General features: G+C 45.6%; 1 protein-coding gene across 2 annotated transcripts in view; it reads right to left on the bottom strand.

Annotated features, from left to right (window-relative positions):
- Positions 1–1,044: 1,044 nt before the first annotated feature.
- Positions 1,045–20,373, bottom strand: part of WDR47 (WD repeat domain 47) — a 114,189-nt gene continuing 94,860 nt past the window's right edge. For both annotated transcript variants that reach the window (XM_075322049.1, XM_075322050.1), the window contains exons 14-15: positions 19,471–19,689; positions 1,045–6,014 (exon numbers count right to left, since the gene is read on the bottom strand). In XM_075322049.1, the coding sequence (XP_075178164.1) occupies positions 5,872–6,014; positions 19,471–19,689 (362 nt within the window). In that variant the 3' untranslated portion in view covers positions 1,045–5,871. The remainder of the gene's footprint in view (positions 6,015–19,470; positions 19,690–20,373) is intronic.

Here is a 20,373-nt window from a genome sequence, read left to right on the forward strand (position 1 = left end):
AGGGTGTATTTAGATTTTTTACACTAATCTAGATATATAGTACTGAGTATTCCACAATAACTCCGCATATAAGGAGGTCCCCAACTGTGGCCTCATTGTGTCCAAAATTTTTATTTTTTGTCTATGTGGGTTGTGTGTATTCACTCACGGTGTGGAATTATTTTGTATTTTTTAAAAAGTATCTAATTAAAATTGATGTTTTAAATATTTAATGAAGGTAGGATTGCTAGTTAAAATTTGATATACTGCCTCAAAAAAAAACATTCTTTCTAGTCTGGTCAGGAACATGAAAACAGGATTGGGAGTGAACGGGTTAAAACTGTACTTTCAAAAAACTTTGCATAAATTAATAGTATAATGTATCTTAGCGAAATCTGCTTCCTTCCCCACTTAGGCACTTCTTCACCTGCCTCCAGGACTAGGCAATTTTACTCTATGGAGAGGGAAGAAGTGAGGAGCAGGGAAGGGAACACAGAAAATTATTGTGCAGAGCTCTGTAAAAGTGTTTTAACTCCGATCAAAGCTTGATACAGATCAACACAGCTCAGCTCTGCTCTATAATGGTCTCTATGTTTCAGCTTTTGTTTCTGAGCTAAAAAGTGAAGGGAGAGCAGGCACCCCTGACTCTGTGCTGTCCATGAGAGAAAGCACTGCAACTCATGTACTCATCCCAGCAAACAGTGGATTGCAATTTACAGAGGTGAAAACTGGTAAGAATGCAAAATACAAGTCACAATCAAACAAAATGTGATCCAGCTCACCTCCGCCTGACAAATGCCGAGCACGGAAACCGGTCCTGCCATGGCCGTTCAAACATCCAAATGAAAAATATATATTCCGGCTCCAAACAATGGATACATTTTTATTTTTGTTAGAAGTGCAATACAAAAAAAGGCAGTGATACCAGCGAGGAATATATATCTTTCATTTACAAGTTACATAATGACCGGAAATGGAGTTATTCATCATGTACATACAAAGGGGACCTTATTCTAAGCAGTTACTTTGGAGCACAGTTACCCTATAAAGCAGATTAGCCAGCTGAAATGATGAATCTTGGATCTCTTTATTCATATTGCAGCACAGTTACACTTCCATAGTAAACATCTCCACATTAAACAATAGGTAAAAAATAGATACATACAGTGCACAGAAAATGTAGTATGTTAAAAGAACAAAATAAGAATTCCACTTCATATCAAATAAATAAAAACATTCCTAAATCTCGTTTAGGCTTTTTTTTTTTTAATTTAACAAACATAAAAAAATATACAGTATGAACAGAATAGTCCAGAAGTATTAGCATTTACATTAGTGAATACAATATTGAAGCTAGATTTCCACCAGGATGATAGAAAAATAGTTAACACGACACGCGAGTGCAAGACTTAATAGCCAGGTTAGTTGTTGCTCTGAGAAAGAAACATAGGGAAACTGATTTCATGCTCATGTGCCATGCAGTCGTGTAGACGATACTCTTTCTGGCACCGAAGGTTACAAGTGAGATCACAAGGTCCATCACTGCCAGTGAGAAGTCTTACTGGCCATTGAAGCAGAGGGTGTGCGAGGAAAACTGGCTTATGTTGCATATATTTACCGTATGTGTATAAAAACTGGAAAACATCGAGATCAACACTGGATAATTCTAGCAGCATTTCACCCACAATGAAAGTCAGCATACAGCACGATATAGTAGTGTGGAGCGCCTTGATTTGCTTTGGATGAGGTTTGTTCACATGCGGTCACCTTGAGGACGACGATACAGTCTTGTGATTTCTAAAGGCCCGGACTAGACGTCAGGGGGCTAGTGCAGCACTATACAACCATCCCATCAGTGACCATATAGTGATGGGAATGCGTTAACTGCCCTGCTACTTCTAGATTATATGAAATTTGTCCCCATAATGACCGTTACTTTATTTTCCAAAGAACAGTTATGGTTCCTTCATGTGTGCCACAATGGAAAGAATGGTCCAGCCTAAACAAGTCCCAGGTGATGACTGAAAAATCAATGTGGGTCCCAGTAATGGCCAGAATGGAAATGGTTTCCTCCTATACTCCCCTGGCCACAAGACAGCAACTAAGGGGAGCTGAATGGAGAGGAAGGTCACACATGGACCTTGCTGCTCCATTCAAATACATGACCTTACAGGTAGCTGGCTGCTCATTTATAGTCATCAGGGTCTGAGCCTGTGTGGTGGTTATGTGGTCAGCGCCACCAAACCGTGATCTAACAGTATCGCATAGCCACTGGATAGCTGATCAACCTGCATAGGATGGAATACTCCTTAAAAAAATTACAATAACCTACACCAGGAAATGTTCTTATAACTAAGAATTTGGAAAACATTATTATGGTTCCTAGTGGAGAAATGAATGGCAAATCCCAAAGAAAAGTGGAACACAAAGGGCATCAGCATGAAACCTGGTGCAGACAAGACCAGATGGGGTTGCCCATGGCAACCTGCGGAATCTTTGCATTAATTTTCAAATAGAAAAGTTTAAATCTAATCGGTTGGTATGGAAACCACTCCGGTTCTTGAGTTCACTAGTTTTGATACATGGAGCAATTTGTTTGTTTTATAAGGCCTCATTCTCAGCTTATGGCAACATTGATATAGAAACTAAGTGGGGTTTTTATGTCTGTATTGATAAAGCATTAAGAGAGGAGTAACTGGTTCAGGAGATAAGATGTATGTGGATGCTGCTGGTTTTCCATGATCAAAGAACAAAATAATAAATGTAAATGAGCTCTGTACTAGATAAAGCCACAATAAGGCATTTGAATAATTAAAATATGCTAAAAAATGATGTGATGAACAAGGCTTTCACCAAATTAATGTCCAGTTAAAACGAGAGGGGATCTTCAGATGTCTTGAATGAAGGGATCCTGGTCTCTGTTTTCAGGAGGAATGACAAAGTGGATTGGGGAAGTTAAAAATATTTTGGTTAAATTTTATTTATAGATCCAGAAACACAGAGGCTCCTATTAATCAAGACCGGTGTTAACACATGCCTCGATGCAAGAGTGTGCTAGGAGTCATGCTTCTTCATGAATCTTCTGTGCGATCCTCACAACTAATCCTGCTCCATTCAGGGGAATAAAATTTTTTAGCGTAGTGAATGTGGCCGCTTGTAATTAATTTGACGAGCAGTGGTCTCCAAACCCCCCCTTGCTCCCCCTCCCCCGTTCTGCTCCATCTCTGCCCACTTATGGATTGAGAATACCATAAGTGGCGAAATTTTAGCGCAACTTCAAGTTGTGCCAAAACTCGACAACTTTTGAAAGCATTTTCTGCTACAAGCTTTGAGCCCTGAGTGCTCTGTTCACGAAGCATGTATTACCCTAAATTCAAGCTCCCACGATGAGCCTTTGGTGAGGTTTTGTCACTTTATATTTCTGTTGAACAAAAAACGTAGCATCTTCGAGTTCCAGCAAAGTGGATGGGATTTATAGAAATCTCCTGCCTGCTGCGCTTTCTTTTACGCTGCATAAACTGACCTGTGGTACATGTTTGAAAACCACAACACGGTAATTTCTCTTGTTGATACGCTGAACTTTATGAGCAAATTTTCTCCGTGGAATTGCATTAGGTGCAAATAAACGCAGGTAAAAAACGCATGTGTTTTTAGTGTGTCTCCACTAACCAACCCATGACTGTAGTGATAAAGTTTTGGCAAAAGTCAAATACCAATAAGTATCAAAAACAAAAGCAGCTTTATTTAAAAGATGACATATCAAAAAGAGAAAAACTGTAGAGTAAAAAATGGGATAAAAATGCAAGCAAACTCAAACACACAATGAAAAAATACAAACGACCAGATTTACATAACCGGTGCAAAAAAATCTGCAACCTCAAACTCACCAAATACTCATTGTGGGAGCTTAACCTAAGGCTGTGTTCACACATTCCGTTTTTGAAGGGTCTTTTTGCTGCATTTTTTTCTGCAGAAAAGAACCAGCAGCTTACAGTACCAGCAAAAGCTATGAAATTTCCAAAATCTGATGACCCCCCCCCCATGCGGTTTTGTTCTTGACTGAATTTGAGAACTGCAGCGGTTTTTTTACTCATAAAACGCAATGAAAGAGTGCAAAGACACTGCAAAAAAACACAGCAAAACACTTGTGCTATGTTTTTGGTGAATTAATCTAACTTTATATGTACTGTAGACAAATCACATATGTAATCCCCCTGAAAAATATAGCAAAAAAGCAGCTATTTGCTGTGTTTTCTACGCAGCGCATTTACTGCCAAGAGTGATAGTTTTGAGAGCAGAAAAAAATGCTGCAAAAACGCCAAGTGTGAACATACCCTAAGAAATTCTTAATGGTATTACTGCCATTATTTAGTAATTCAGGGAGGTATAACTATCACACGTCTGCGTCTCTCGCATTAATAAAGCCGCCATCTAATAATAATAACAATGAGACCATCTTATAGAAATTTGAGCCTTGCTGCGCTTCCTCACATCTTGGAGTGGCTAAAATAATCATTAGTGGACATTGTGGCGGTTTAAAACCACAGCCAATATTCCGAAATGTCTGTAACGGAGAAGGACACGTATGTTACCCTTGGAATTTTTACTTTAAAAGGATTTTCCATGTCTGATTTTTTTAAAGGAACATGCAGCTAGCTATAAAAAAAGCCGAAAAAATGCATACTAACTTTACCTATCACAGACACTTCCCTTTTAATGCTACCTGAATCCCCCGCCCTTATTGATCGGCAAGAGGCGCTGTGGCCGGAAAGACAATGGGGAGCAGCGTTAAAAGATGAGATTGGATGTTAAAATGCGAAGCGTTATTGTCTTTCCCCCTAAAAAACAGATTGTTCATTACAGTATGCAGCTTTATGAAGAGGCAGTGTAGTATGAAGACAAGTACACTCTTCTGTATGGTAAAAGTATCAGCCCTGTGACTTCTAGAAGCCATCAGCGAATACGCCTAACACATCGTGTATTAGTCCGGTGTGTTCATGAGGGGAGTCCTCCTGCTTCCCCAGGCCTTCAAGGCAGTGACTGATGGCTTACCATGGTATATCTGCACACACAGCAGCCTGTCAATCACCGCACATAGGGCGGGAAGAAGATGAGGATTTTGCCCATTTCTCAGTTATGTGCCCTGTGTATTCTCGGACTAGCCAAGTGGCATAATATTTTTGTGCTGTTCTCGCTATCAGGAGAGCCCAACTGTCCTCATTACACTGTGCTGCCCTATGTAAGGTCGGAACAGTATCCGCTTTAATGGCACATACCTCCACTTCAACAAAAATAGCTAAATCTGCGGTGTAAACCTTTTACGTCTTTGGTACTTTGTTGCAATCATTTAATTGAAGGAATTCCATATGATATTGGCACATTTCGCTATCGTTACTCCAATCACTTGGATATAGTAGGGAGCAATGTAAATATTAAAGTGCAAAAACAAACAGTAAACTTGTGTGAAGGGAACGACTTGTCTTGATGCAAAACGTCTTCTGAAAGTGCTACTTACTGCTTGTTTTTAGCATAGGCTAATCATTTTCTTCTGCTGATATGCGTGCTCATAAAAAACAGGATTCCCACTCACGTACTGACAAAGCAGGAGAAAAAAAACTAATATATACATGTATATATATTAAATGACCTTTAGCTTTGACTAACCTGAGGCTTGTGGCAGCCTGATTTTCCTTCTTTTTGCCCCCGTTCCCCTGCACTACTACAGCATGATGCATCTATGATTTAATTCTAGATTGATTTTTGTTTGCAGGCGTTTACTAACCAACCTCTCAGAGCCTAGAGGGTTAACTTTAAACCGTGATAATGGAGGCCAAATAGGAGAAGCCAAATGGGTCTTCTAGTGAAAGTCGACCTAAATTCTGAAGTCTCTTATTAAGCATTGTAAGCCCACAATGATACAGTTCTGTCTGCAGAAGACGACAAAAAGGACAGATCTTGTGTATGCCACCGACACTGGATCACCTTGTCCTTGTGCTCGCCGACTTCAATGATTGGAAGAGGTTTTGTAAGATCACCTGTGGAGAAGTAAAAAAGTTAGAGCTGAAACAAGTTACATGAAATAATCTTCAGATACTCAAGGCATAAAATCCATAAGGAATTGTCACTTTTCCAATCATGAACCAAAAACATACATGGGTGTAAAGATACAAGACCATCATTTCAGAGATCACTTTTGACCCCAACAACTTCTGTTGGGGAAGTGTTCAAAGGCCTCAATATACAGTTTCCCCAAAACTACACCCTACCTCAAAAATAAGCCCTAGCAGGAATTTTCTGCCTTTTCAGAGTAACGCTTAAATATAAGCCCTACCCCAAAAATAAGCCCTAGTTGCGGTTCAATAATGAAGTGTCTATGCACCTTTTGTTAGGATTCTTTAACCTTTTTGTTAAAGAAAACTGCAAGATACTTCATTAAAGAAAGCAGACATCCCCAAAAAAATGAGAAGACAGACCTTGCAATCACTCACCAAACCCGAAACGGGACGCTGTGAAAGGTGAGGACCTGCGGTAGAATGCATTGAGGACCTGCAGTGGAATGCATCAATGTGTTCCACCGCAGGTCTTTGCGTCCACAGTGCTTCCGGCCGGCAGCAGTATGGTACCACCGGATGTTTCTGTGTGTGATGTTTCTGCAATCTAGTGTGTGTGTGTGTGTGTGTGTGTGTGTGTGTGTGTGTGTGTGTGTGTGTGTATATATGAGTGAGAGTACCAGCTGAAAGCAGTGGTGAACCACTGTGGAGCACACAGGGACCTGCTAGGAGCACTTGCTGTGAATCGCAGGGGGACCTAGGAGCGAAGCATATGTCCGAGGTCTGGTAAGTATGATTCTTATCCCAACCTGTGTTTCTGCAAAAATAAGCCCTACCCCGAAAATAAGCCCTAGCACATTTTTTTTTGGGCGGGGGGGTGGGGGGAAATGCCAGACAGTGTCTTATTTTCATGGAAACACGGTAGTTGTTTCGCCAGTACTTTCAAAATCAGACGTTTTAGCTGACTTAAAAAAATGTATTGAGAGGCTATTAGATCCAATGAGGCTGTTGTACTTACATTGAAAATCCATTACAGAATGGCACTATAATCCTTTTCCTTTTTAAAAAGTTACCTGCCTGATGTTAAAATAAGAAGTTGCTCAAGCTATAGCAAGAACCATAAAATAGTTTTTTTGTACTTACTGTAAAATCCCTTTCTCATTGAATACATTGAGGGACACAAGACCATGAGTATATGCCCTGCCACTAGGAGGCTCGACATTTGATGGAAAAAAAAAAAATAATGTTGTCTCCACCTGGTTGGCTATCCCCTAACCTCAGACACTAGAGAGCTCAGTTTAGTGTCAAAAATAGTAGGAGAGAATGCTGAAAACCAGTAAAAATTCTATAACCTAAACAACCAAAAATAAAACATGACCTGAACCCCGGCAGGAAACCAATATAGACCACAGGCAACCAGAAGTCACTTAGACTAAAGAACAGGAAAAGGGTGGGAGCGGTGTCCTCCAAAATATTGAATGCGAAACAAATGTTACAGTAAGTAAAAAAATCTAATTTTCTTGTTAATAGCATTGGTAGTTACAGACATTACAGAGCAGTCCCAATGGGTGAGAAAAAATAGCAGCCAACCATTTGGATCGCCTAACAGAAGACGATGGGCGGTGCCTTTCTACCTAACCTGGCATAGGCAGAAACCAGAGTGGATTTTGTAGAGTTTAACAAAGATGTGAACCGATGCCCAGGTGATGGCCTTGCATACCTGAGAGACAGAGGCCTGATCATCCTTGTGTAATTAGGGGTTACCCAAAAGGGTGGAGATTTGCCAGTGGCCTTATAGGCTTCCACAATAGCTGACCTGATCCATTTGGAAATGGTTGGATTTAAGGCTGATAGGCCCTTACATTGCTAGTCAGGGATCATGAAAAGAGAAATCGGAACATCAGTAGGTTTGCGCAAAGATAAGTCCTAATGGCCCTGATTAGATCTAGACACTGCATGGTGCGTTCACCAAAAGATGGCCCAGCTAAGCTATGACTGCAACCCCTCAGGCACAAAGAATCGCCATTAGGAGATCGAGCACCTTGGCGAAGACCTTGAGAGCTGTGACTTGTCCAAAGGGAAATGTGACAAACAAAGTGAAAAGATCAGTCAGTGAAGCAAATGTTGGTGTGACTTGGTGATGGGGATTTAAAAATATGTCTTCTGAACATCACAGATTACAAGGATTCAATGCAAAATCTGTTTGAGCATTTTCAAGTCCAGTATAGGTCTGACCAAGCCATCCTTCTTGAACTGTGAACAGTATTCCTGGAATGGTTCTGTGTCTGGAACAGGAACAATGACTCTTTGGAGCAGAAGGTCGTACATGGCTTGGAAGAAGGCAAGCGCACCAGGCAACGCTTTTGGGGGAATGATGGAAAAAACATGTTTGGGGGTAGGGAGTCAAAGCTGATCTTGTAGCCCAGAGATACCACATTCTTAACACAGGCATGAGCGATCCAGGTCTCCCAGAAGGAGCAATGTCATCCCCCACCCAGGTAGGTGATTCAAGTAGGGAAGACGTGGTAGTTCATAGGTTTATGGTCTTGGGCTGGCATGCCAGAATGGCTTAGGGATGAATTAGGGCTACATGGCATGGGAAAGATAGGGCGAACTTGTCTCCACAGGAAGAGGAATCACGAACAGAGTTAAACTTTTGTGACCGCCTAGATTCAGGAGAGCATCTACAGTTCTGTGGAAGCAGAGCACTCCCGCCACCAGTCTCGTCCTTGATGATATCTTCTAAGCAGTCTCCAAAGAACCCCTCCACTGTGAAGGGGAGTCCAGTGAGGGCCTTTTGGAAGTTCGCTCATTGGACCAGGATTTAAGTGGATTGACGACAGCCAGGAATTGACTGCAGTGGAGGCCGCAAGTTGTTCTCACACAAGGGAAGCTTTGCCAAGATATTTTGAGGCATCCAGCAATTGAGAAGGCCCTTGAGATGCCTTGCAACAAACTCTGAAGATGCTTAGCCTTGACTATAAAGGCCTTGCTGACTCATGATGCTGCAAATGCAGATGTAAGATGGATATCGCTACTGAACAGTCCACTTTATGAGGGAGTCAAAGGGACGCCACATCAGTAAAGTGCAAGGTTGTTGCTTTAGAGACGGTATACTTTTAGATCCATGGGGGAAAACATAGAGCTTTTGGTAACTAATTTTTCTCACAAAATTGGAAGAGGCACTCAAATCTCCTTGAGGAAGGGTTGTGTCTATCCAGGTGTTTCCATTCTTTGACAATATCATCAAAATTTCCATGGTTGTTAAATGAAAACTGTTGCGAGCAGTGCCACCATAAGGAAACTGCTTCCTTGGAAAGGTGTGGTGCATTTATCCTTGTCTGGATGTTTCCGAAGGGTTTTGGAAAGACAGGAGAAAAAAGGAAGCAAGGATGTCTGTAGTATTGAAAAAAGAAAAAAGGGCCATCTTCACGTAAATAAAGGAAAAAAGTGCTTAAATGGGTTCTCCGGGGACCTAAAAATGTATTTCAAGGGGCCTGGCATGCATACACAGTAAGAACGCACACCACTGCCCCTGATCTCCGACAACATCTCAGAAGAAAGAACGCCCTGAGGAGCAGTGGCAGTGCTGTGATGCGAGGGCACAGTGAGAAGCAGTAAAAGCACATAAAGTTGCAAATAAGAAAAAAACGGAACGATAATATAGACAGAATGTAGATTGAAAAGCATTTTCAATGTACAATGAAGTATTCTGGGTATTCCGGGGTTAATCACAGAAACCCCCATTAAAAGAGAGAAAAGGCCTGCTCTCCAACATACCCTCCCTCACCCTGATCCAGGCAGGTTATGGAAGGTACCAGTTCATCCTAGGGCCTGAGCAAAGTTTGTGGCCTATACATGAGAAAAGCCAAGGCTAACCAGCAGAAAGGCCACCAGTCAGGGGGTAAGAGAAGGACCAAGGGAGCTCTGTAAACACAAAAAAAAATCCCCTGCAACAATGCAAAAAGTGCCGAAGACCCGGAAAATGTAATAGTGGAAAGGCATATACGGATTAATCTCCTGCACTGCTGGTCAAGAAGATATTGCAGCCTCCTCCTGATGAAGGAGTTTTTTCAACTTTGAAATGCATAGAATTAACAAAGGTACTCTTCTGTTGAACACCACCATCTCCATTAGATATCTTCTTAACAAGCAGCGCAGCAGATTTATCCGCATATCGCTTCCAATATTGCATTTACTGCTGGTTTTACTCCAGCAGATGGAGCAGCAGCTGGTTTCTGTACCTACATAGGAGTTGTGCCTGACACAAAAAGACGCAGAGAAACAGCTGTAAAAAATATAAATGAAACCGTTAAGAGGTTGTAAAACAATGAACCTTGGAGTAAGGATCGTTAGGCAAATAAAGAGGAGGAAGACCCCCCCCCAGTGGAAAGACTTTAGCAAGCTCATGGAAAATGTAGAGAAGAGTAATAGACCAAGCAGGGAGTAAGGGATTTTGAAGGAACTATAGTCTTGAATCCAACATGTTTCCAGGGACAAAACTTTGGGGACCTTGCACAGATTGTGGGGACACAAGCAGTCTGCTGTAGCAGCCGACATGGAGGATGGCTAACCAGTGAAGGTGCACTACTGTGGAGTGCACGGTCTGACACCTATCTGAGGAGACACCTAGAGTGTGGGACATCTATATCACCGGGAAATAGGGGGGGGACGTGCAGCTGACCTGAGAAATAAGTGGTGTCTGCATCTTATAGACACTAGGCTTAAAAAGAGAGTTACCTACTATATGAGGAGCAGGTATAGTCCACTAGGCAGAGCGAACACTTTTTTCCCCCTGGTGTCGAGGCTCCTAGAGGCAGGTCGTATACACAGAGTTCTATTTCCCCCAATGCTATTAATGAGAAAGTGCCAAGTTTCACATTAGGGTTGCACAGTCATTTTGATATTCCTTTTCTTTGTAAACACACCATCAGAACTGTATAACAGTTCCTCACCAGAACTGTTTAAAGGGAACCGGTCTCATCCAGAAATGCTAGTTACCTGCAGACCTGGTGGTGATCTGTTTACTGGAAGCATGGCTACAGGGAGGAAATTAAGTTTTATTGTCACTGCAGCCACTGGCTTCCAGTTATTGGGGTGGTGCAGGGGACCATTACCGTCACCATTCACTGTCCAGTAAGCGCACTGTAATCACTCCCAGCACAGTGACTGACAGCCTGCTCCGCACACAGACACGGCACACACAGCAGACCCGGGGGGATTACAGCGGGCTGGAGAGTAAGCGGTGACCAGGCCCTGCAACGTCTACCAGACGGGTATAACGTCATTATCTCCGTGATCGCGCTTCCAGTAAGCCGGATAAACAGGATTTCGATGCTATTCACCTGTAGATTACCACTACTCCTGCAGGTAAATAGCCTTTCTGGATGTGACAGGTTCCCATTAATAATGGACACAATTTGTATTGTGAAATATGGTGACAGATTGGTGTTAAAGGGATTGTCTGTTTGATAAGTCATTAGTGACTCAGGGGCATGTACCGGTCTCAGTGCTGGAGCTCCATGGTTGCTCAGCGAGGCCTTTGTTGCTGAGAGCAGTTCAAGCTTCCTGACTTGAACTTGTAGCCTCATACATGCCCATACAGGCAGGGCCAGAAATGTTTGGACACAGACAAGTTTTGGCATTTTAGTTGTTTACCAAAACATAATCATGATAAAGTTATATAATCAATACGGGGTTAACATGCTTTAATTTGAGGGTTTTCACGTTCTAATTAGAGCAAGGGTTTAGGAATTCCAGTTATTTAAAGAGGTTGTCCACTACTTTAATATTGCTGGCCTATCCTTAGGATAGGTCATCAATGTCTGATTAGTCGGGGTTTGACACCCGGCACCCACACCAATCAGCTGTTCTCTGTGCCGGTGGAGGCAGCCAGAAATGCTCAGTTCCAGAGCTGCTCCATCTTCCCATAGCGCCCGCGGCTGGGTGCTGCACGTCTGTCTTCTATTGATTTGAATAGGAGGCAGATGTGCAATACCCGACTGCGGCCACTATCAGAAGATGGGACAGCTGCAGAACTGAGCATTTCTGGCCGTCTGCTGGTGCTGCTGGGACAGAGAACAGCTGATCGGTGGAGATGACTGCATCCTTTTTTCTTTTTCGCTCCTAATTGGGAGACCCAGACAGTGGGTGTATAGCTACTGCCTCTGGAGGCCGCACAAAGAACTACACTTAAAAGTGTAAGGCCCCTCCCCTTCTGGCTATACACCCTCCCGTAGGAGTACGGATTCCTCAGTTTTAGCTTTGTGCGCAGGAGGTCAGACACGCACGCATAGCTCCATTGTTTTTAGTCAGCAGCAGCTGCTGACTATGTCGGATGGAAGAAAAGAGGGCCCATACAGGGCTCCCAGCATGCTCCCTTCTCACCCCACTGTATGTCGGAGGTGTTTGTAAGGTTGAGGTACCCATTGCGGGTACGGCGGCTGGAGCCCACATGCTGATTCCTTCCCCATCCCTTTTTACAGGGCTCTGGGTGAAGTGGGATTACTGGTCTCCAGGCACTGAGACCGTGCTCCATCTACAGCCCCTGGAGAAGATGCTGGATGGAGCGGAGTACATCAGGGACATGGCCCTGCTTCCTCAAGGTACTCTGTGTCCCCGTGCATTTGGCGCTCACACCGCAGCATGCTGGGTGTTGTAGTGCGCCGGGGACATCAGCGCTGCGGCGCTTGTGCCATAGCCTCATTCAGCTTCGCTGAAGCAGGCACACTTTTGGGAAAAGGTCGCGCCGGCCGCTGGGACTGCGGCGCGGCTGGCACTTGTGGTGTGCCGGGGACTTCAGCGCGGGCCGCGCTTTTACGGCGGCCGCGCTGATAACTCGAGTCCCCGGCTTTTGCGGCCTATTTCCGTTCGTTCCCGCCCCCGGACCTGCCAGTCAGGAGAGGGGCGGGACGCTGGTCAGTGCATCAGCGCTGAGGGCTGGAGTCGTTTTTACATACTCCAGCCCTCACAATAGGCACAGAGGGGACACTGTTTCCCGCACTTTTGTTTGGGAACTCCCACGGACCGCCCCTCTCCACAGACGCCGGCAGCCATTCCTGCTGACACGCTGAGCTGCAGAGGGGAGCCGGGGAGACCCAGACAAGGAATTCTGCGCCTCTTACCCGCTATTCAGCGGGCGGTAAGCAGCCCTTTGGGCTCACCCCCTCTTGTGCCAGTAGTAATCTTAGTATTTTGTTCCTGCAAATACTTTGTACTGCATAGCGCTTGTCGCCCTTTGGCTATAGACTCTCTCACATTGCAGAGAGCCAACAGCATGTCGTCCGCAAAACGCAAGGGTGCCAAGGCACAGACATTATATGCTTCCTGTACCGCATGTGGGACTTTTCTACCGGCAGGCTCCACTGACCCCCATTGTGTGCAGTGCTCGGCCCCTGCGGCGCTTGCACAGTCGGGACCTCTGCTGGACGTGACCCAGGGTGTACCACCTGTGAATGCTGTCCAGGTGACAGGAACTGAGTTTACAGCTTTTGCTGACAGAATGTCTCTCACTATGTCACAAATTCTTGACGCATTGCGAGCTAGGCCTGTACTTCAGGCCACGGACACTGTGCAATCATTGCCCCCTGGTCCCCCTCAGCTGAATTACCTCCAAGCTCCGGGACGGGCACATACACCTCAGGGTGAAGACTCTGACTCGGACGATGGCCCCAGGCAACCTAAGCGGGCTCGCTATGAGGGGCCTTCACATTCATCTCAATGGTCAGGATCCCACCGAGATGAATCTATGGGTGATGAAGCGGACGTCACTGATCAGGATTCTGATCCTGGGACCGCTCTCAATCTAGATACACCAGATGGTGACGCCATAGTTAATGATCTTATAGCGTCCATCAATAAGATGTTAAATATTTCCCCACCAGAGGAGTCAGCTTCGCAGCACGAGAAAATCCATTTCAGATATCCTAAGCGTACATTAAGCACTTTTCTGGACCACGCTGACTTTAGAGACGCAATCCAGAAACCCCACGCTTATCCGGAAAGGCGTTTTTCTAAACGGCTTAAAGATACACGCTATCCTTTTCCCCCTGAGGTGGTCAAGGGTTGGACCCAGTGTCCAAAAGTGGATCCTCCAATTTCCAGGCTTGCAGCTAGATCCTTGGTTGCAGTTGAAGATGGAGCGGCACTTAAAGATGCCACTGACAGGCAGATGGAGCTCTGGCTGAAATCCATCTATGAAGCGATTGGAGCGTCGTTAGCGCCATCTTTTGCTGCCGTATGGGCACTCCAAGCTATCTCAGCCGGGCTTGTGCAAGTCGACTCAGTCACACGTGCATTTGCCCCGCAGGTAGCACCATTGACCTCGCAAATGTCGGCATTCGCGTCGTACGCGATTAATGCTGTTCTTGACGCTACAAGCCGCACGGCAGTGGCGTCAGCCAACTCCGTTGTTTTGCGTAGGGCCCTGTGGTTGAGACATTGGAAAGCAGATTCTCATTCCAAGAAGTGCTTAACCAATTTGCCTTTTTCTCGTGACCGATTGTTTGGAGAGCGTTTGGATGAAATCATCAAACACTCCAAGGGTAAGGACTCATCCTTACCGCAACACAGACAAAACAAACCCCAACAGAGGAAGGGTCAGTCTGGTTATCGGTCCTTTCGAGGACCGGGCAGGTCCCAATTCGCCTCGTCAAAAAAGACTCAAAAAGACCAGAGACGCTCAGATTCTTGGAGGTCTCAGTCACGCCCAAAAAGGACAGCCGGAGGAACCGTTGCCAAGACGGCGTCCTCCTGACTTGCAGTCTCCGATTCCCACACCCTCGGTCGGTGGGAGGCTTTCCCACTTTGGCGACATTTGGCTGTCACGCGTCAAAGACCGTTGGGTGAGGGATATTCTGTCTCACGGGTACAGGATAGAGTTCAGTTCTCGTCCGCCAACTCGTTTCTTCACAACGTCTCCACCACCAGACCGAGCCGATGCTCTGTTGCAGGCGGTGGCCGCTCTAAAGGCGGAAGGAGTGGTGATCTCCGTCCCTCTTCAGGAACAAGGTCACGGTTTTTACTCCAATCTGTTTGTAGTCCCAAAAAAGGACGGATCGTATCGACCCGTCCTGGATCTAAAGTTGCTCAACAGACACGTAAAAGTCAGGAGGTTCCGGATGGAATCCCTACGCTCCGTCATAGCCTCAATGTCTCAAGGAGATTTTCTAGCATCAATAGATATCAAAGATGCGTATCTCCACGTGCCGATTGCGCCAGACCATCAGCGTTTCCTACGCTTCGTCATACACGACGAACACCTGCAGTTCGTAGCGTTACCTTTCGGTCTGGCAACAGCCCCCCGGGTCTTCACCAAGGTCATGGCAGCAGTAGTAGCTGTTCTGCACTCGCAGGGCCACTCGGTCATCCCGTATCTAGACGACCTGCTTATAAAGGCACCCTCTCAAGAGGCATGCCAACACAGTCTGAAGGTGGCACTAGACACTCTCCAGAGTTTCGGGTGGATTATCAACTTTCCAAAGTCGCATCTCATCCCGACCCAATCTCTGACTTATCTTGGCATGGAGTTTCATACTCTCTCAGCGATAGTGAAGCTTCCACTGGACAAGCAGTGTTCGCTAAGGACAGGAGTGCAATCTCTCCTTCAGAGCCAGTCGCACTCACTGAGGCGCCTCATGCATTTCCTAGGAAAGATGGTAGCAGCAATGGAGGCGGTCCCGTTCGCGCAGTTTCATCTGCGCCCTCTACAATGGGACATTCTCCGCCAATGGGACGGGAAGTCGACGTCCCTCGACAGGACTGTCTCCCTCTCTCAGACTGCCAAGGACTCTCTGCGTTGGTGGCTTCTCCCCACCTCATTGTCACAGGGAAAGTCGTTCCTTCCTCCGTCCTGGGCAGTGGTCACGACGGATGCGAGCCTATCAGGGTGGGGAGCGGTGTTTCTCCACCACAGGGCTCAGGGGACGTGGACTCAGGAAGAGTCCACCCTGCAGATCAATGTTCTGGAAATCAGAGCAATCTACCTTGCTCTGCGAGCCTTCCAACAATGGCTGGAAGGCAAGCAGATTCGGATTCAGTCGGACAATTCCACGGCGGTGGCGTACATCAACCACCAAGGGGGAACACGCAGTCGCCAAGCCTTTCAGGAAGTCCGGCGGATTTTGACGTGGGTGGAAAGCAAAGCGTCCACCATATCCGCAGTTCACATCCCAGGCGTGGAAAACTGGGAAGCAGACTTTCTCAGTCGCCAGGGCATGGACGCAGGAGAATGGTCCCTTCACCCGGACGTGTTTCAGCAGATCTGTTGCCGCTGGGGGACGCCGGACGTCGATCTGATGGCGTCACGGCACAACAACAAGGTCCCAGTTTTCATGGCACGGTCTCACGATCACCGAGCGCTGGCGGCAGACGCCTTGGTTCAGGATTGGTCGCAATTCCGACTCCCCTATGTGTTCCCACCTCTAGCATTGTTACCCAGAGTTCTCCGGAAAATCAGGTCCGACTGCCATCGAGCCATTCTCGTCGCTCCAGACTGGCCAAGAAGGTCGTGGTACCCGGATCTGTGGCATCTCACGGTAGGCCAACCGTGGGCACTACCAGACCGTCCAGATTTGCTGTCTCAAGGGCCGTTTTTCAATCTGAATTCTGCGGCCCTGAACCTGACTGTGTGGCCATTGAGTCCTGGATCCTAGCGGCCTCCGGTTTATCTCATGAAGTTGTTGCCACAATGAGACAGGCTAGAAAACCATCCTCAGCTAAGATCTATCACAGGACGTGGAAGATATTCTTAGCTTGGTGCTTGGCTCAAGGGTTTTCTCCCTGGCCATTTGCATTGCCAATTTTTCTTTCCTTCCTGCAGTCTGGGTTGGAAAAAGGTTTGTCGCTTAGCTCTCTTAAGGGTCAAGTCTCCGCGCTATCCGTATTCTTTCAGAAGCGCTTGGCACGACTTTCTAAAGTACGCACGTTTCTCCAAGGAGTTTGTCATATCGTTCCTCCTTACAGACGGCCATTGGAACCCTGGGATCTGAACAAGGTTCTCATTGCTCTCCAGAAGCCGCCTTTCGAGCCTTTGAAAGAGGTTTCCCTTTCTCGGCTTTCACAAAAAGTAGTTTTTCTTGTGGCGGTCACGTCTCTTCGAAGAGTGTCCGAGCTAGCGGCGTTATCTTGCAAATCTCCCTTCCTGGTGTTTCACCAAGACAAGGTAGTACTGCGTCCAATTCCAGAGTTTTCTCCCAAGGTGGTTTCTTCCTTTCATCTCAATCAGGATATCACTTTGCCATCTTTGTGTCCGCATCCAGTTCACCAATTTGAAAAAGGTTTACATCTGTTGGACCTGGTGAGAGCACTCAGGATTTACATTTCTCGCACGGCGTCTCTACGCCGTTCTGATGCGCTCTTTGTCCTAGTCGCTGGTCAGCATAAGGGATCGCAAGCTTCCAAATCCACCCTGGCGCGGTGGATCAAGGAACCAATTCTTCACACATACCGTTCTGCTGGGCTTCCGATTCCATCTGGACTGAAGGCCCATTCTACCAGAGCCGTTGGTGCGTCCTGGGCATTGCGGCATCAGGCTACGGCTCAGCAGGTGTGCCAGGCGGCTACCTGGTCGAGTCTGCACACGTTTACCAAACACTATCAAGTGCATACCTACGGTTCGGCAGATGCCAGCCTAGGTAGACAGGTCCTTCAGGCGGCGGTGGCCCACCTGTAGGAAAGGGCTGTCTGACAGCCCGTTCATGTGGTATCTTTTTACCCACCCAGGGACTGCTTTTGGACGTCCCACTGTCTGGGTCTCCCAATTAGGAGCGAAAAAGAAGAAGGGAATTTTGTTTACTTACCGTAAATTCCTTTTCTTCTAGCTCCAATTGGGAGACCCAGCACCCGCCCTATTTGTTCTTAGGGTTTCGTTTTTCGGGTGCACATGTTGTTCATGTTGTTTCTTAAGTTCTCCGATCTTGTTATCGGATTGAATTTGTTTTTGAAACTGTTTTTGGCTTTCCTCCTCCTTGCTTTGGTACTAAAACTGAGGAATCCGTACTCCTACGGGAGGGTGTATAGCCAGAAGGGGAGGGGCCTTACACTTTTAAGTGTAGTTCTTTGTGCGGCCTCCAGAGGCAGTAGCTATACACCCACTGTCTGGGTCTCCCAATTGGAGCTAGAAGAAAAGGAATTTACGGTAAGTAAACAAAATTCCCTTCTTTTTTTTTTGCGATGCAAAGTTTTGATCACCTAATATTGCAATGTTGCAGGGGCCCAAAAACTTAATTCTTGTGTTTTTATTTTTTTCTTCATTGCACCTTTTACCGATCATATTAGTTTCTTTTATATTTTGATAGATTGCACGTTTCTGAAAGTGGCGATACCAAACGTGTATTTTTTATTGTTTTGTTTTCAATGGGGCAAAATGAGGGTGATATGGACTGGTGTTTGCCTTACTGTATTTACATTCCCTTGGGGACTTGATGCTGCTATCATCCAAATTGCTTGTGCTGTACAGAGCAGTGCAGCAGAAATGATAAGGTCCTCTGAACGCCGTCATGCAGCTGATGTCATCACCACCCATTGGCGCCTTGCGATCACATTACGGGCCACAGATGGGAGTGGAGAATGACGCACTCCCTGCCGGCACGTATTAAATCCCGCTATCAGAGATTGACAGTGGCATTTAACTAGTTAACAGAAGTGGGTGGATCTCCAATCCACCCGTGGCAGTTAGGGGCATGTGTCGGCTGATCAGAAAGATGCAAACTCGGCGTGACAGCCAGCATTAAAGGCTGAGACACAGCCTATGATGTATCAGTACGTCATAGGTCATGAAGGGAGTAAGCTGAAAAAAGACAATTAATCAGAGCGATAACAGAAATGTTATGAGTGGCCAAATAAACAGCTTGGTACAGTCAGTAAAAAAGGTGAATTGATGGTCATTATTGGGTTAAAAAGTCCTGATTACATGAATGTGCTTTGATAGAGCCACTTTCGTTCCTGGACATTTTATTTATAATGCAGGCTACTGTGGGCATTGTCCATCCATCTATTCACCTACTGTAGTTAGGGATGCCTCATTTAGATAAAATCAAACGCTACATCGTAAGTGACCCTGCTGGTGATATACGAGTAATAACGTGAGCTTGTTGTAGATAGCAGAATGGCAAGCCACACATGACCACCCAGATCAGGCTCCGTGGACCCCTGTATCATACACTGCCCCTGACAGATTCGATGCATCATTTGATTGCATCAGTATTTCTAAACCAAAACTTTGAAAGGAAGCTACAGAGAGAAAGCCATTATGGAAATCGGTTGGACCCACTCCTAGTTTTTGGCATTTCTGACCAAAATACTGACGTCTGAATAAGGCTTTATTTCCATGTGTGAATATTTTGAAATGAGTATTTCTTTATGTGAGATCCCATAGAGATTTCATTTGCAGCCAGGAGGCAATTCCTTAACCCAATGTTCACGTCAGTAATACAGAACATACCTTGTAGATCTGTGACTTTAATCCTCATGTCATAAGAACCAGTGAGCAGGTAATGTGCTCCTGGGGAGAAGCGGACGGAGCGCACATCGCTGGTGTGTGGATGATAGCTCTGTACCATTCGGCCTCCTCTGATGTCATACAGCATACAGCTAGAGTCCTCCTGTCCTGTGGCTAGCAGCCGCCCACTAGGATCCACAGCCACCGAGGCCACGGCACTGCCTGAAAGTCGATAGTCATAATTCAGTTAGGGAACAAAAAAGAAGCGAAGAACACTTTATATCATTAAGCATTACACAGAACAGGAATACATTTGGAATAAATTGGGATTTTTTTCAATTGACATACCCTGTTTGGCTAGACGCATTCACATCAGTGCTATATTGTATGTCACCAGAAGTGTGGAAAGTAGGATTCCGCTAATACAGAGGTGCACAACCTTTTTCGATCCGAATGATCAAGCGGGTCCTTGGCTCCATTATTTAGCAGTCCAGAAAAAAGGAGTGAGGGCTTGCTCACACCAGTGTATAATTCGGACGAGGGCTAGCCAATATTTTATCAGATAGTACTCGCTCCAACGTTACACTTTGGGGCAGTGCCGGCAAGCGCTTATTTTGCTCATGCCGATTCAGTATGAAAGAAAAAAATGAATTACATCAAGTCTATAGGTGCGTTGAAATCATTGGACTACAGTCAGATGACATCCAAGTGCAGTCCGATTTCAGAGCACAATTGAGAAGATGGAAGAATTTTGTGCTTCATCTTCTCCTGACAGTGTGCTTCAATTCCCACATCCAAGAGAATCGGATCATCCCGGCTAAAACTCAGGTCAAACTCTGATCAGAGTATCATTAGCAGAATCAGCCCGATTTTCTCACATGAGAGAATCTATGGCCGTCTGATTGC

This window comes from Anomaloglossus baeobatrachus, chromosome 8 (assembly GCF_048569485.1).
Source record: "Anomaloglossus baeobatrachus isolate aAnoBae1 chromosome 8, aAnoBae1.hap1, whole genome shotgun sequence".
NCBI classification, from domain to species: Eukaryota; Metazoa; Chordata; class Amphibia; order Anura; family Aromobatidae; genus Anomaloglossus; species Anomaloglossus baeobatrachus.